Raw genomic sequence first — 17,360 nt, 5'->3', positions numbered from 1 at the left:
ATATTTAAGTGTTTGGTACAACAAGATACAAATAAGGATAAAATTATGATTGTCAAAAGTATCCTCATTAATTTAAATTAATCCCTAAACTATCCTTAAAGAATAATTGTTGTCTCTCTCTTCTACGGCTCTCTGTCTACTACACTTCTCCAAATTTCCAATATCCCAAAATCACCATCTTTCTCATTTTCTCTCTACTATACTTTTCCAAATTCCCAAAACCACCGTCTTCCTCAATCTGTTCTCCACGCACTGGCGATTCTCCATGGCGCCACCACCGTCACCGCCTTCCCTCTCTCTCTCTGTCCACTCTCTGAGCTGGACAAACCCAATCCTTTGCAACGTAATGTCAAGATCTGTATCAAATTTGAACAAGCTCAAGAGGCCAAGTTTAACAAAAATCTGCAAATGAGCAAATCACCATGTCAGTAGCTGCAATGTGTCCGGAGATGATATAGTCACACAATTAGAGATTGGAGAAATAGTCCAACAAATTAGCATTGAAATAGGCCAAGAGATTTGAGGGTTTTTTCTAGGTATTTCAGGTAAATCTTGAAGAATACTTGCAAAAGTCCTAACCTTGATTCAGAAATAGAGTCGCCGGAAGAAATGGATTCACCGGATGTTTGAGTTGCCGGAAGAAATGGAGGGAGGCAGAATGAGAGTATTGTGGAAGAACTTCTTGTCCCAATTTTTTTGAAGCGAGGATTATTTTTGTGTAGTGAGGCGTTTATTTTGGATCAGGTTTAGAAAATTTTAAATTATGGGTAAAAATGTATTTTGTAAAATTAACTAGGTATTCTTTATATGTAACATGGCAAAATGAGTGGTTACATATATCATTGAAACATAGATTTTTCAATGGGCTTTGTGCGGGCCGGATACAAAACACGGGCTATTAAGTTTACTAACATAGCTACCAAATGCACAAATAAACCCGGATTAATCCCCTTATCTAGCCGTAACATAGCTACCAAACGGCCCCTTAGATTATATAGATGAGATATGATCATCATCAAATCGATGTAAGACAATATTTATAGTTTTAACACGCCCCGCATATGTGGGCCGGAATGACACATCGGACTTCCAACACGTGGGTAGGCAAGACAAGAGATAAGAGAATCATCATCGACGTAGGCCGGAATTAACATTGGACGTGGGCCAGCTTTGATACTATATGAAAAATGGGTCAATCAAGTATAGAAATATGTCACTCACCCCTTAAAAGGTCTTATAAGGGAAAATGTTATTCATATTTATATAGATGAGCTAGGATTATCAGCAAGTCAATGTAGGACAAGATTTAAGGGTTCTAATACGCCCCCTCACGTGTGGGCCGGAATGACACATCCGGCATCCATATTATCTTAAAACGAAGGGAGTATGTTTAAGGGACTCTTAAGCCTTAATAAACGTATAATTAATAATGAGTAAAGTGGACTGTGATAACATGAGTAAAAGGTTTATTTATTTGAAGATGGTGACAAGTGAAAACTACAAAAATTGCATCATTCTTTTACAATGGTACAAACGCAGGATTAATAATACAACTGTCTCGATCACGAATACTGAATCACATGCAACGATGTCTCATATAAAGTCCTCACCTGCAGATTCAGGAATTAGAGAACCAGGCTACGAACCTCAGTATTAGGGATCCGAATCCCTCCCCGTCATAATGCTTTTCACTCAGCGTCGGCAGAAAATTACATGCATACATGGGGAGGGATAAGCTTTCCCGGATTCATGATGTTGTTGGGATCTAAAGCAGCCTTAATCCTTTTCATCGTCTGGAGAGCCTCCATCCCCAGTTCTTTCTCCAAATACTGAAATGTTCAATACCATTTTAGTTATATCTCATTACCTGTGATTCTACAATAAATACTACAATTCAAATTTTTAGTGCATTCAACAATACCTTCATTTTTCCCGTGCCCACACCATGTTCCCCGGTGCAAGTTCCTGATCACGATAAACATTGGATTAACTTTGAATATAGAAAGATGTTGATTATTGAATGAGATTCTGATATGCCAACAAATGGTTGGGAACTGATTATATACCGTCCATATCCAGAGCAGCATGCACCATGAAACGGTTTAATCTCTCAGCTTCCTTTCGTTGCTCCTCTTTGTTCGGATCAAACAAAATCACGCAATGGAAGTTGCCATCACCAGCATGAGCAAGAACGGTGCTGTTCTAGCATCCATGTGTATCAGTGAAAGTGAAAGCATTGCCAAAAGCTTTAACAGAGTTTGGGAAGTACAATACCAGACTAAAGGTGAAGCATCTAGCTGCTTCTTGGATGTTGATATTATTTCAGCAAGGCGAGATAGTGGGACGCATACATCCTACATTATTAGTATAAATTTTATGAAATAACCCACATATCAAGTAAAAATGTAAGACATGATGTGCTAGCCAAAAAAAAAGCTGAAGTTGAGGGACAGAACATTTTGAGGACTAAGGAAAAAACAGGTTTGATTTACTGATTTATCCTGCATAACACTGGCCTTGGAGCTGGTAGCATATTAAAGATTCAATTGCACCTTACAAAATCGAGTATAGTTTGAATCATGCATAAAATCTGAATTTGCTTGTCCAAAGATTTTTATTCTATTATAGTAGAGATATGCAAGAATCACTGTGTGCCCCTTCACGTTGAGTGCATATCTATGTAGATGTATAAATTTCAAAACTAGCATTCCTTTTTGGGATGTCCCATGAGTCATTTCTTTTTATTTTTGGCAAAAAGTAACACATCTCCCCTCTCTTACTTTATTTTCTCTTTATTTCTCTACTCTTTTCTCACTTCCCTTAACCCACTTAACACAATTTTCTTAAATCATGTGCCCAAAAGAAATACCTCTACTATAGAGGGAAAAGGGAGTATAACATTATAAGAATATGAAGGTAGAAAAAATCACTATTAAGGTGTATTCTAGAATATGTGAAACTTCCGTAAATTAACTGAATGAGCTAAACTTGATGGAAATTATTGTTCTAAACAGAAGAATATAAGGTAGAGAAAATCACTACTTAGAGGTATTCTACAATATGTACTGAAACTTCCGTAAATTAATTGAATGAGCTAAACTTGATGGAAAATATTGTTCAGAAAAGAAGAATATAAAACTGACCGTGATTAATGCTTCGGAATTAGGTTCCATGGCAAAGCATGCCCAGAGTGCCTCCTTCCGTATCTAATAAGAAACAGACCATAGAAAAAAAATTAGATGCAGAGCAGACAAGTTTTTTCTTCCATTGTCTTCTCGCTGAAGCATCAAAGAAGATGTACTTCTCGTTAGTTCTTTTTTCTGGAAGTGCAGATAAAATTTTCCATAACTTATTTACCCAGAAATGTAAGCAAGTTAAATCTGCTGTACCTTCCAAAGTTCCTTTTTTGCTTCAGGTTCCTCTGCAAACACAAAATCTGAGCCATGGTGCTCAGAAGCAATCTTCTGAACCATAAGTGTTTGTTCACGAGAATATGCTTCTGCCATTATTGAAACCAAAAGAGAACATGAGAAACGAAGATGTACTATAAATAATAAAATCAGAAATTGAAAACAATGGAAACTATTGAAGCAATATTTTATATTTGCCAATAGAAGTGGAGAACTTTCTTAACCTCACTTCACCCACCAAGAATCATAGCTAAAGAAACACAAAAAATCTGTTTGAAATGCATTCAATTATTTTATCCAAACATATACCACTGCTCACCTGTGCCAATAAACTCGAACATCAAAGTTGGGGCTTCAGGTAGGCTTTTCCCATTAGCAAGGTTGATTGCCCTGACTTGAACCTCATCAAGAAGCTCTACCCTTGATACCTATTACACAATATAGAACAAGATAAAAGGATGAAATGAACAAGAAATTGCATCTTCAAAAAGTCGTTATGAGAATGGAAGATTATGCAGCAATAATTCAAAGATAATATAAACATGCAACATATACTACCCGCTCCTTCAAGACCTTTACTTTCCACGCTTTCAGTTATGTATAACTGAGTATAAGTACTATCAGAAAAACTAGGAACCACAACAAATATGCAACATATTGGACCAATTCTACAATCCAGAGAAGCCAACTGACCTGTATGCCAGACATCATAGTGGCAATAGCAACATCTGCGGCATCTTTAATTGTAGGAAAGTTGCACATTGCTACCTATAAAACAATTGAAGGTAAGCCCATATGCAGCTTTCAAACATCTTCCCAAAAATATCACATGTCATGCATGGATTGTTCTATTTCAAGTGAAACTTGTTAAAATTTTGAAAGCCTCAACTGTTGGTGTGTGGGAGCCAATAGAAATCCAACTCAAATATCATACAAACAATAATTGCCCCAATCCATGGGTAATAGTTGTGGGGTATTTTTCATTGTCGGCATCACCCGTTCATTGTCGGTTGTCATTATAAACATCGCTATAGCGTGGCGGTTCGTTATGAAAACGCCATCGCCACACCGATTTTTGGCATTTTTTTTGTGTCGGCCACCATGGCGGTCATTTGCATGTAATTTTGACTTTTTTGTTTTATTTAATCCAATTTTGACTTTTAAGTTAAATTTTGACTATAAGCCCAATAAGTGAACCGACCAAAATAACCCACCCACCACCCATTTTACAATTAAAATGAAAATTAGATTAAAATAAAAAATTGAAACCCTAATTGAACACCTCTCTCACGCGATTCACAATCTGTCCGCCTCCTACCCCACGCCGTCACCGCCCAGCCCCTCTCCTCCTTTGGCTTCTCCGGCTTCAGGCGCAACATAGCAGACCAGCTCCCATCCGGCCTTCCTCTAGTCCCGCCAGCATTGTCATGTCCCCGCTGGCGCCCTCCAGCAACAAGGTAATGCTCCCTCCGTCCCACGTTACTTGAGCCGTTTTTTTTCGGCACGGGATTAAAGATAGTTGTGTTTAATGAGTTAAATAAAGTAGATGAGAGAATAAAATAAGTGAGAGATGAGAGAGTAGAGTAAAAGAAAGAATAAAGTATGTGTGATGAGATGTTTAGTTTTTAGTCAAAAAGAGAAATTACTCAGGTAACTTGGGACAACCCAAAATGGAATACGACAAGTAACTTGGGACAAAAGGAGTATAAGTTATTTACTGATTAGTGATTACATATTTATACAAACGGTTAACTATTATTTACATAAACATAAGTTATTGCAAGTAATTGTAATCTAATTAGTTGTTGATCACATAAGTTATACAAACCGATCAAGATCAAGTAGTTTATAGTTTTGAAAATTATGAATTATGATATATACACAAATATTTATACATGATGTCCTGATTACATATACAACTAATAAGTAGTTTATAAAAAAAATTATGTTTTCTTTGTTACATATATGATTTGCAAGAATGTCTACTAGAGAACAAGTTTCTGCAACCGCCCCTAGTGGAAAAGGTTCAACTAGAACTGATCCAGATTGAAAATATTGCTCTCCGATTGAAGAAAAATCGACCAATAAAGTATTACGCAACTATTGCAACAAAGCGATGAACGACAACATTACAAGAGCCAAAGAGCACTTATTGGGAAATAAAGGAACGTTTTCTGCAAAGTGTTCGAAACAAGTGCGAGGGGAACTTTAGGAACACTTTCTACCCAAAAAAAACTTTTGAAAACTCTGATTTTTCGAAACATACAGATATTGTTGATCTAGGAGGTATGAGATTCAATTAGAAACATGCAATTTATGCTACATTAGTTCAAGATATACATAATGTTGATAGTCGAAAGAAAGGGCCAATGGATGCATTTTTCAAATTGTATGAACTGCAGTCAAACGAAGCAAAGAAAAAATGGGACAGCTGAACGTGAAAGAAGCTTTCGACAAAGAAGCTGTAGACCGAGTCCATCAAGATATTGCTCGGTTGGTACCAAGCAGGCTTGTCAATCAACTCGATTCGATTGGAGAGCTTTGAACGTATGGTTCAATCAATTGGAGAATATGGCAAGTATTTTCCAGTTTCAAGCTATCAGAGTCCCCTTTTGAACAAAGAGTTGAAATATATACTTAAAACATTGCATACGGTGGAAGAATGGAGCAATGTTGGTTGCATGATTATGTCGGATAGTTGTAGCCCATTGCTGCTTTCTTCTCGCCGTCAACCATTCTAAGAACTCGTACAAGGGGACCCATAGTTTTGAGAACGTATACAACATTAGTCTAACAAGGAAGTCATCATCTTCAATCCCCTTATCTCCTTTGATAACTTGTTTTGTATATACTCTTCACATGTAAACATTCTCCTAAGGTAGTCCTAAACCTCAAACAAGGAGTTAGTGGGGCCGACCACCCTCGATTTGCTACATCCTATCGATCATTATAAAGGATTCAACTGGGAAGAGACAACCTTAGGAGAAATAGTGGATGCAAAACAAGTTATCACAGGAGACTAAGGGAATTGAAGCAACAAAATTGTTATGATTCCTTCTTGACTAATGTTGTATACATTCTCAAAATCATGGGTCCTCTTGTATGAGTTCTTAGAATTGTTGTGGTGAGAAAAAAGCAACAATGAGCTACATCTGTCCAATATAATCGTGCCACCAACATCGCTCTACTCTTCCACCTTACACTTCAACAATGTTTCAATACATATTCCAACTCTTTGCTCAAAAGAGGGCCTCTGATCGTGATAGCTCGGAAACAGTGTTGTTAGGGTCGCGGGGCGCACCGGGTCGATGGGGTGAAAATTCGGGTCGCGGGTCGACGAGTCGACGGGGTCGAGAGACCCACAAAGCTAGGTTAATTTTTTTTCCTTTTAATCTTAAATAAAATAAATATATTGCTCTAATGTTTATAATATATCAAATAATATAAATGTAGACGCAATTCATGTGAATAGAGATAAAATGGAAAATAGAAATGATCAAAATATCAAAACAATTCATAAGTCGTAACACAATAAATAATTGAAACCATTGTCTGAAAATATCAAAACAAAGGAATATATGAAGGGTGGCGGCAACAGATCTTTGAATTGTTTATTTGTTTAGGAGTGAAGAGGCCGAATTCTAAAGTGTAGAAAGTAGGTTTGAAAAGTTTGATGTGGTGCATGCATATATATAGAGAATTGTGATTGAGAGAGTCAGAAAACATGTGAGAGATTTGAGAAAATCAGAGATAGCATTTGTTTAGGGCGACCCAGGCGACTCACTCGACCCACTCGACCTAGGCGACCCAGCGGCGACCCTGTATCTCGATCGACCCACCCATGTTGGGGCGGTGATGGTCTCGACCCAGGCGACCCGGGCTACCCGAGCGACCCGAACGACATTTTGACAACACTGCTCGGAAATGGAAAATGTTTGTCATATTTTTCAATTGATTGAACCATACGTTCAAAGCTCTCCAATCGAATCGAGTTGAACGACAAGCCTGCTTGGTGCCAAAACCGAGCAATATCCTAATGGACTCTGTCTTCAGCTTATTTGCCGAAAGCTTCTTTCATGTTTAGTTGTCTCATCTTCCCCGTGCTTCGTTTTTCTGCAGTTTCACACCTTTTGAAAAATGGTGTCGATCAGCCCGTTCTTTCGACGATCAACATTATATATTTCTTGAACTAATGTAGCATCAATCGTATCTTCATTATTGAATATCATACCTCCTAGATCAATAATATTTGTATGTTTTGAAAAATCAAAGCTTCCAAAAGCCTTTTTTTGCTAGAAAGTGTTCCAAAGTTCCCCTCGCACTTGTTTCGGAACTTGGGACATGCGGAAACCTTTAATTTCTTTCCCATCAAGTGCTCTTTGGCTCTTGTAATGTCGTCGTTTATCTCTTTGTTGCAATAGTTGCATAATACTCCCTCCGTCCCACAATAAGAGTCACATTTGGTGTGGATACAAGTTTTAAGAAATGTAAAGAATAGTGGGTTAGCAAAATTAGTGGAATATGAGTGAAGACGGTTAGTAGAATGTGGGACCTACTTATCATTTATGATAAAAGTGAAATGTGACTCTTATTGTGGGACGGATCGAATGGCAAAATGGGACCTTTATTGTGGGACGGATGGAGTACTTTATTGGTCAATTTTTCTCCATCAGAGAGCAATATTTCCAACCCGGATCAGTTCTAGTCGAACCTTTTCCACTAGGGCGGTTCAAGAAGCTTATTCTCTAGTAGACATTCTTGCAAATGCTATATGTGTAACAAAAAACACAATAAATTTTTTTTATAATCTATTGTATATCCAATCAGGACAATATATAAATATGGAGTATATATATATGTAGGGATGTATTCATATCAAGACCTTATCTTTTGCCAAAATGTCAAACCATGTACATTTTATGCTTCTTAATGTACATTTTATGTACTATAATGTACTCACATATGATGTAAAATATATGAATTGTGTACTTATTAAAGATAGCAAATGTTATCAATCTCGTATGGCGGCTTATGGCTAAAAACCACCTCGCGTATAAGTATGGCGGATATGGCGGTTAATAATTAAATATATAAAATAATACTTATATATTTATATATAATTCAAAAATTAGAAATAATAAAAATATATCATCTAAAACTCATAAAACAATTAATAAACCATAAAATACATCTCTAACCTCTATGTTTCTTGCTACTGCCTTATTCTTAAATGCAGTACACACGCAATGTTGTCAAATGGCGGTGCTATGGCGTTTCCACCACCGAACACCATGACATAGCGTCATATCCGCTATTTGATAACATTGAAAGACAGTACATTATTTATACATAAAATATACATATTTCTGGTGTGTATAATGTACCTTAATGACGTTTTACATCTAAGATTGGTTTTGACGTTAACACACGCCTATGTATATATCCTAATTCACAAATATCATAATTTTCAAAAATACTACCTCCGTCCCACATTAAGTATCACATTTAGTGTGGGCACGGATTTTAAGAAATGTAAAGAAAAGTGGGTTGAATAAGTTAATGAATTATGAGTCTCACTTTTATATATATTAGTTTTATAATAAGATGGGAGTAGAATTGGTTGGTGGAATGTGGGGTCTACTTACTATTTATGGTAAAAGTGAAATGTGACTCTTATGTGGGACGAACCGAAATGGCAAAATGTGACACTTATTGTGGGACGGAGGTAGTATAAAACTACTTCATATGTGATCAGTGTGTATAACTTATATAATCAATCACTAATCGGTTTGTAATTACTAAATTGTACACCCTCGGTCTCACTGTCCCACTCTAAGTGGAGCATTTCTAATTCGGCACGAGATTTTATGTAGTGTTGTTTTGCGAATAAAGTAGAGAGTAAAGTAAAAGAGGGAAAAATAGAGAGAATGATGTTGCTATATTTAGAATTGTGTCATTTAGAGTGGGAATCCAAAAAAGAAAATATGTCACTTAGAGTTGGACAGAGGGAGTAATAACTTATGTTTATGTGTAAATGACAGTTAACAATTTGTATAAATATATAATCATTAATCAGTAAATAACTTATTACATTGTCACTGATTTGCTAGAGGGTGCTGGCGGGGGCAAGAGGGTGCCGGCGGGAGCTAGACTGCTGGAGCATGGAGTTATGTTGCACCTAAAACTTAGAGAAGCCAAAGGAGGAGAGGGGCTGGGCGGCGACGGCGGACAGATTTACAGATTTAGATTGTGAATCGTGTGAGAGAGGAGGTTATTTGCATTGGTTCAATTAGGGTTTCAATTTCTTATTTTAATTTTAATCTAATTTTCATTTTAATTGTAAAATGGGTCAGAATGGGTGGGGGACGGACTGGGGGTTATTTGGGCCGGTTCAATTATTGCGTTTATAGCCAAAATTCAACTAAAAAGTCAAAAATTGGATTAAAAAAAATGACTGCCATGGCAGAGACTGCGGTGGCCGACACAGAAAAATGCCAAAAATCGGTGTGGCGATGGTGTTTTCATCACGAACCGCCACACTGTACGACTATAGCGCCATATCACTGTCATACCCGATATTTAACAACATTGAGTATAAATATACTTTAAACAGTTAAATTGTTAGGGGACCATGGGGTCACCAGGCCCCAAAGTGGCTCTATCACTATTCGCAGCTATAAAAATTATATATGAAACAAAGGTTTGGTACAAGAAGACAAGGACAAAAAGCATCGTTAGGTACAAATCATTTTTCCGGAGCATGTTGTTTGGGTTGGGGTAAGGGGGAAACATATTTACAGAGATTTTCCCACAAAGACACACATAAATATATATATAGAGAGAGAGAGAGGTTTCATATATGTGTTTTCCTCATAAAAGAAGCTTGGTCTGCAGAATTTTTTTGTTTATATAGATGAAACTCAAACCTGATCATGCTACGCACAATCATTATTTAGTAATCTGGAAGCACTAATCTCCCAGCAAGTGTTTGACATCACGCAATTCGTTCAGGGAATGATGCCTAGCTATAGCATTTTCAATTTGTGAGAAATTCATAGATAAATTGCATTATTTAATAGTATTATCCATTCATTTCAATTTCAACAGCCTTCATTCTTCAATTGTTGTGATGGATATCATGGATTACATGATACAATAAATACGTATTTAGATCTTAACACCACAATAACCTCACTATTCAGCATTTACACTTGAGCTCATTATAGAGTACTCCCTCTGTCCTTTAAAATTATGCACTTCCTATTTTAGGGAAAAAAATTCCCTCTAATGAGATAAGACTCATTCTCCACTAACAATATTTCAAGCATTTTTTCTTCATGTCTCTCTTCCTTTACCAATTGTGCATTAAAATCCATGCCTCTTCAAAAGTTCTTATTTTTAAGGGATGGAGGGTGTATAAGATATTCAGCTTCAAATTAAGAATAGCAGGTGAGGATGAAGAGAGAGAGAGAGTATGAGAAAGTACTAAGAAAATACCACTGAGAACTGAGGGATTTTTTGGAGACGTAATGTGACTTCTGTTATCACACCCAATGTTCCTTCACTTCCAATCATGAGACGTGTCAGATCATACCTGAGAAAGATTAAACAAAAAACATTTGGCTTTTAATTGCAAAGTAAGGTCAGGGAGAAAGATGAAATTGAGCTTGAAAAGCAGAAACGGTGAGCGACGGTCAGAAAATATATAAATGGATAAAGAAGCAAAGTTGTAAAGAAACAAAATTCACTAATCTCAGTTACAAATTACAGAGTTGTCCTATGTGGAAATATGCATGATGCCATTGGTCTAGACATTACTGTGTTTTTTCTTGCTCTTATTGAGCTTCAAGCACCATATAAAGACTTGTTGCAAACCAATTCTGATCAAGCTATGGAACAAACTTATATGGCAGAAAGTTAAAATAGAGAACATACCCAGCAGCACTTTTCCTGGCACGAGATCCAGTCTTCACAATGTCTCCATTGGCTAGAACCGCCTGAAAGGAATAAGCATCAATGCATCATGAGTGTGATCTCAGTGAGCATAAGGAACATAACATGAAATATACATACCTTAAGGTTAATGACATTTTCGCGCATAGTTCCATACCTACAAACTAGAAATGAAATAATTAAACTGAATTAAGAAGGCAACAAAATAGTTCTTAGGTTTAGAACCTAACTTATACAGCTTCTCAATAATCATTTTATGCAATGGCATGAGCTAACCAGCTACTAAACAACTTGCCTAGGCATATAAAGCTAGGTTTACACACAATGTGACAAATCATGCGCAATGCTGTTAGTTTACTGTAAAAGTTTATTTTCGTGTATATATCATCAGCTACCTAGTATTACCACAAAATTTATGATCATGCAGAAGCAGATAAGGATCAAGTCTCAACATATATGGAAAATGATGTTTATGCTTCTAAAGCTGAAACAAAACAACTACCTTACAGCCAATGAGCCGGAGCAGCGTGTGGCACACATCCCACCAATGGTTGCTCCAGGACCTGAGGACCAGCTTAGTTACAAAATATTATATTGATGTGAAAATTACAAGTATCCAATAAATTCATAGGAACAAGGAAACTAGGAAGAAAACGTAATAGTCTAATTTGAAGAGCAGCTACACAGTAAAGTTCTAAGGAATCAGGATACATAACACCAAAAAAACCTATTCCTAACTGAAATGTAAGCTTTAATTCTTGATACTAGAGGCCCCATTCAGATTCGGTATCAAGAGCTTAATTAAGCAGTCATCTTCATAGTAAAGGCAATAACAACTTAAAGAGTTCAACGGCCTTTTTGCATATCATATAGGGTCAATTTCTTAGATTAACATGTTCTAATATTGCATATTCTTATAAGTTACAATGCAATCATACACCCATCCAAAAAAATTTAGAAAAAAAAAGGTAAAAACTAAAAAGCAAAAGCACCAAATAAGAAGAAATGTGTGAAGATTACCAGGATCTAGAGGAAAGAATAAACCATATGGTTCGAGGTATTCATTAAGATCCATCCACCCAATTCCAGGCTCAACAACCACATCCATGTCCTTTACATTTAATGATTTGATACGCTACAATTTGAATAGTTAGCAGAGTAAGTAACATGATGCTTTCCGACTAAGTCAAAATATTACATGATGGATGAGAAATCCTCACTCAGAATTTCCAATATTGGGAAATAAGTACATGCAGAGGGGAGAAATTTTGAGAATTGTGATAACAATTAACAAAGTTGATTATATTTGGTGATAGCAAATTAAATTTAAACAACAAACAGATAACCTCAGAAAGAAACCAGCCTACATCATATGTGGAAGAGTCCCTAGGCCAAAACATATACTACAAACTAGAATGAAAAATATTTCACTGTTATAGAGATTAATTAATCACAATAAGAATTTAGTGGCAACATATACAGATGGGAGCTTTCATACTTTCATTTGTGTCATGTCAATGCAAACTCCACCACTAGGAGACAAGGTATGGCCTTCAATAGAGGTAGCTCCACCATATGGCACAATAGGAACCTGCCATCAGCAGAGTAAGAGAGTGGGTCAAAAACCCAATACCATTATATTCCCTGAGACTACAAAGCACATGATGGTGTGAAGCGCAGCTCTAACCTTATGTTTGTTGCAGGATACTACTATCTTAGACACCTCCTCCTCAGTCCTACAGAAAATATATAAAATATGAACATGATGTATCTTAAGACAAGGGTGCCACACTGCCACTAAGAGCTAGAATCAGACCATGTACAAACAGTTTCCTCTAGCCCAGCAATCAAACAAAGAGTAGTGAAGAATAAACCATAAAACACACTAGAATCACGGAACAGGGGTGCAAATCTTACAACAATGGGAAGTCGGGCAGTCAGGTATGCAAGTGTATGAATGCCTTCAATGAATCCTCAATACTATGCATGCTATTATGAATAAATTTACTATATGATTAACATCATATAACAAGCCTAGATGTGAAAGTTACTAATCATGCCAATGATGATTGGCATCCATCCACTAGTGCCGAACTCTGACCTAACAACAATTGTAGTTTTAGCAATCCCCATTTTCCAGACCAGCTGTTACATATCTGTTGATTCAGAGGACAGAAGAATCTAAAGTAATAAACCACCACAAGGATGGTTTAAATATAGATTTTAGTATTAGAAATTCATGCACTAAATACCTTCTCAAGTATTCCTCAAGTCAATATACAAGTTTCACATAGTCAAAATCAACTCCACAGTCCTCACCTTGGGAAAACAATCACATCAGGGATGTTCTGAGCCTTGTGAAAGCTGTTCTGTGGCTTCCCATGATAGTATCTTTCATCGTAGTCCATTGTCATATTCTCCTGCACCAGATATTCATTAATATCCCATTAGATAAACTAAAAGCTGCATTTTAGATTGGGGCAAAGCTTATTCGTAGTCAAGTCATTGCAGGACACTATCGGTTCACACCTTGCAGATGATACTGAGTTCTTCAATAAGCTCTTGCGGAACTTCTCGGTGTGATCCTTTCACCACGTAATTCGTGCTGTCTGTGCCCCCAATCCTCTTATCACTAAAAGAGAAGTAATTCACAAAAAGACACCATTAACTCCATAATTCCGTTTAGCTTCCAGTAAGACGAAACAAAACATCAGGAAACACATCTCTCGGATAGAATTCATTAAATATGCATCCACTTCAGAACATTAATCAATCAACGCACAAACTAGTATCACCAATACCACGAGAATAACAAACCGAAAAACTAAAAAATCCGCGCGTTTATTCAAGCAATCAACTAATCACTAAAGAGAAACTAGCTTCGAATAGAAGCCTTACGCTTCACAGCATGAAGGAGCGTTATTGAAGTAAGAGTGCAAAGCAAGAGAGGCGGCGGAGACAGTGAAAGCAAGCGGAAGCAAAGAGCTTTCCCAATGCGAAAAGGACGGTCCCCGGAAGCGTTCCGCCGCAGCAGGACTCCTTGGTACAGCGGCATCGTGCTCGTGAGAACGATAGTTCCGGAATTTGGTGTAAAACGGCCTTGAAGAAGAACGCAATCGAGAAATCCAGGAGGATAGCGTCATTGTTTGGAGGTTTGTGCGGCGCCGGATTGCACTATGACACATCCTATTATGAAGCATATAAATTGATTATAGAAAATAATTTTTTAACATCTAGGATTTTAAGTGGAGTAATATTTTATTTAATCTGTAATTTATATTTATACTTTATTAAATAAGCTCACCAACATGCCAACAAAACTAGTTTAATAGAAATCGCCAAATCTCAAGACAAAAAAACATAGAAATAGTAGTATAAAGGTTTTCATTCCAAAACAAAATTAAATAATCATTATTAAGTAGTTTAGAAATAAAAGTTAATTGTTTCTAAATGAATGCACAAGCAAAACATTATTTGAGAACAAAATACTAATTCTATCGAAAACTAAATGAATTATTCTAACTACAACTAATATACTATACTACACTAGTAGCATTATCATATAGACAAGTATCTCATAATTGATTATCAATCAAGAGAGATAACTTATAGACAACTATCTAATACATACGCTATTTGCTATGTTTGTGTATGTAGTAAGAGATGTAGCAGACGATCCTCGTAGTTTTCTTATTTACTAATCGAAACAAATATAATCAATATCCACTACCCATTAATGGATAGACATAATTCAACTACAAAAGCTTAGCTTGATGAATACCTTGATTTGTTGATTAGAAGAGGACGTCACAAATACAGTGCTCTTTCTGTTGACAATATAAACAATTTCGATTTCTTTGTATTCTTTTAACCTTCTCGTACTTTCTTTATACCTGCAGAAATCATGGAATAAAATATGTCATATCAATAGATTTTGATCAAATAATAAATGTGACGAGACATCTAATTTTGTGAAATTAAATGATATAGCGTCGATCTACATTTTACGTAGATAAATGTAGTATATTCACTTTCTCAAATCCGATTTCCGGTGAGTGAGAAATAATGGATTAAAATTGGGCATAATTAGTTTTTAACTAAAGCTTGAAGTTTGACACATTGTCAAGCGTGGCACAGTCAAAGCCTACACGGCTGTCACGTAGCAATTGGTCTTTGGGTGGTCTTTGGGCTCGGGGTGGTCTCTTGGACTTGGACTTGGTCTTGGATCTTGGCAATTGACAATTGATCTTTGGGTGGTCTTTGGGCTTGGGGTGGTCTTTGGGCTCGGGTCTGGATCTTGGCAATTTGCAATTGGTCTTTGGGCTCGGGTCTGGACCCTTAGTAATCTTTTTAGACCACCGCTGAGTCAGCAATCCAAGTGGCTTGACACATCGTCAAGCGTGGCACAGTCAAAGCCTACACGGCTGCCACGTGAGAAATCCACACGCGAAAGGCACACTCATGCCACAAGCTTGTAACCGTCGACGGTTACGAATGAGCCATGATGAGCCTTCATGGCTTGGTTGACCCTGCATGGTGGCTTGGCCTATACATAGGCAAGTCATTCCACTGTATTTCATACACTGAATATCACAAGCATACTTCCTCTCTGCATAGTCTTTTCGAAGCTCTGCTCTCTTCCTCTTCCAGTTCGCAGGAGCTCATTCCAACTGCGGTGTTGCAACGAACGAGACGTAGCCGTTTTATCTTTGGGGACGACGTGCCAAAACCGAGAACACTACCGGGGCGTATCTCGTCTTGCGGAAAGAGGCCTTCCTCGACTCGGCTAAGTTCATCTTTACAGTTTCGAAGTTCTTATTGTAATTTTCATTTCTGTTTTTTCTTTTCTTCGATCTTCTCTCGGGTTGTATTATGCCCGGTTAGTGTTTTTACACCAATCGCAATACGAGATATCCACTACAGAAGACCTTAGACTTTAAGAAAATAAAATAAAAACTTTCAAAACTTAATCCTTTGCTGGAAATGTCGACCAACGTCAACACCACCGCTGCCAGCACTCCGGCCACCGCCGCATCCACTATTCCGGCCACCAACGCCGTCGTCCCTTTATCCACTCCATCAACCGGTGCATCTGCCAATGTATCCACCATCTCGATGATGTCGACCCCTGGCTTCACAGCCGCCTCATCAACTGTCCCATGGGTTTCGGACAACCCTTTTAGGGCGTCCACTGGTTCCACCTTCGGTGGTTCGGTTGGTTCCACTTTTAGTGGTTCCTTCGGATCCTTTAATGGATCGAGTGTTGGTGCCTTCGGGCTCAATACTAGTTTTGGATCTTTCGGGATCAACACTAATGTGGGGGGTACTATGCCCAACATGAACCTGGGGGGTTCTATGCCCAACCCAACTGTTGGCTCCTACGGGGGCAGCGGGATATGCTCCTTCCATGGGGTCAATCTGGCACCAATGGCACCAAGAATGATGCCACCCACCGACAAGCCGCCAAAGTTTGGAGGTTCGGACTTCAAGAGGTGGCACCAAAAGATGTTGTTCTACTTGACAACATTGGGCATCGTGAACTTCCTCACAGAAGACGAGCCGCCCGCGCCAAGTGACCAAGAGACGAACATCGAGGTCATGGCCCACTATGATGCATGGCGCAGAGGAGATTACCTTTGTAAAAACTTTATTCTAAATGCTTTAGATGATAGTTTGTACAATGTATACTCAGTTGTAAACACCTCTAGGCAAGTGTGGGAAAACCTGGAGAGAAAGTACCGCAGTGATAATGCGGGAAATAAAAAGTTTGTAATAGCTAAGTTCCTTGACTACAAAATGGTCGATACAAGACCAGTCATGGAACAAGTTCAGGAGTTCCAAATGATCATCCTTGAACTTGCTGCCGAAGGAATGGCGTTGCCCGACAACTTTACAACGGGCACGACCATTGAGAAGCTTCCACCTAGCTGGAAGGACTTCAAAAGATACCTCAAGCACAAGCGAAATGAGATGACTTTTGAAGACTTGATCGTGAAG

At 37.7% G+C, this 17,360-nt stretch overlaps 1 protein-coding gene across 1 annotated transcript; it reads right to left on the bottom strand.

Moving 5' to 3' along the window:
* Nucleotides 1-1,454: 1,454 nt before the first annotated feature.
* LOC121747444 (D-lactate dehydrogenase [cytochrome], mitochondrial-like) lies at nucleotides 1,455-14,557 on the bottom strand. Its single transcript, XM_042141484.1, has 18 exons — nucleotides 14,262-14,557; nucleotides 13,893-13,995; nucleotides 13,683-13,783; nucleotides 13,051-13,099; nucleotides 12,862-12,954; nucleotides 12,384-12,498; nucleotides 11,866-11,926; nucleotides 11,484-11,520; nucleotides 11,346-11,407; nucleotides 10,908-11,004; nucleotides 4,104-4,178; nucleotides 3,730-3,838; nucleotides 3,390-3,499; nucleotides 3,144-3,206; nucleotides 2,275-2,354; nucleotides 2,067-2,197; nucleotides 1,922-1,965; nucleotides 1,455-1,829 (listed from the first exon to the last, which is right to left on the bottom strand). Exons 1-18 carry the CDS (start codon nucleotides 14,546-14,548, stop codon nucleotides 1,710-1,712), a joined length of 1,737 nt encoding a protein of 578 aa, XP_041997418.1. The 5' UTR covers nucleotides 14,549-14,557; the 3' UTR covers nucleotides 1,455-1,709.
* Nucleotides 14,558-17,360: the final 2,803 nt, after the last annotated feature.

The sequence above is a fragment of the Salvia splendens genome, chromosome 1 (genome assembly GCF_004379255.2).
Source record: "Salvia splendens isolate huo1 chromosome 1, SspV2, whole genome shotgun sequence".
NCBI lineage: Eukaryota > Viridiplantae > Streptophyta > Magnoliopsida > Lamiales > Lamiaceae > Salvia > Salvia splendens.
Note: the sequence above shows the minus strand (reverse complement) of the source record. Positions and strands in the feature narration are given on the sequence as shown.

Bases quoted from the DNA above. Each gene is read 5' to 3' on its own strand.
- LOC121747444 (XM_042141484.1), bottom strand. From the start codon at position 14,548: ATGTGTCATAGTGCAATCCGGCGCCGCACAAACCTCCAAACAATGACG. The intron at 12,499-12,861 runs GTATGAAAGCTC...TTCAAATTGTAG, and splicing joins TTGACATGACACAAATGAAA to CGTATCAAATCATTAAATGT. The intron at 11,408-11,483 runs GTATGTATATTT...TATTCCTTTCAG, and splicing joins AAAATGTCATTAACCTTAAG to GCGGTTCTAGCCAATGGAGA.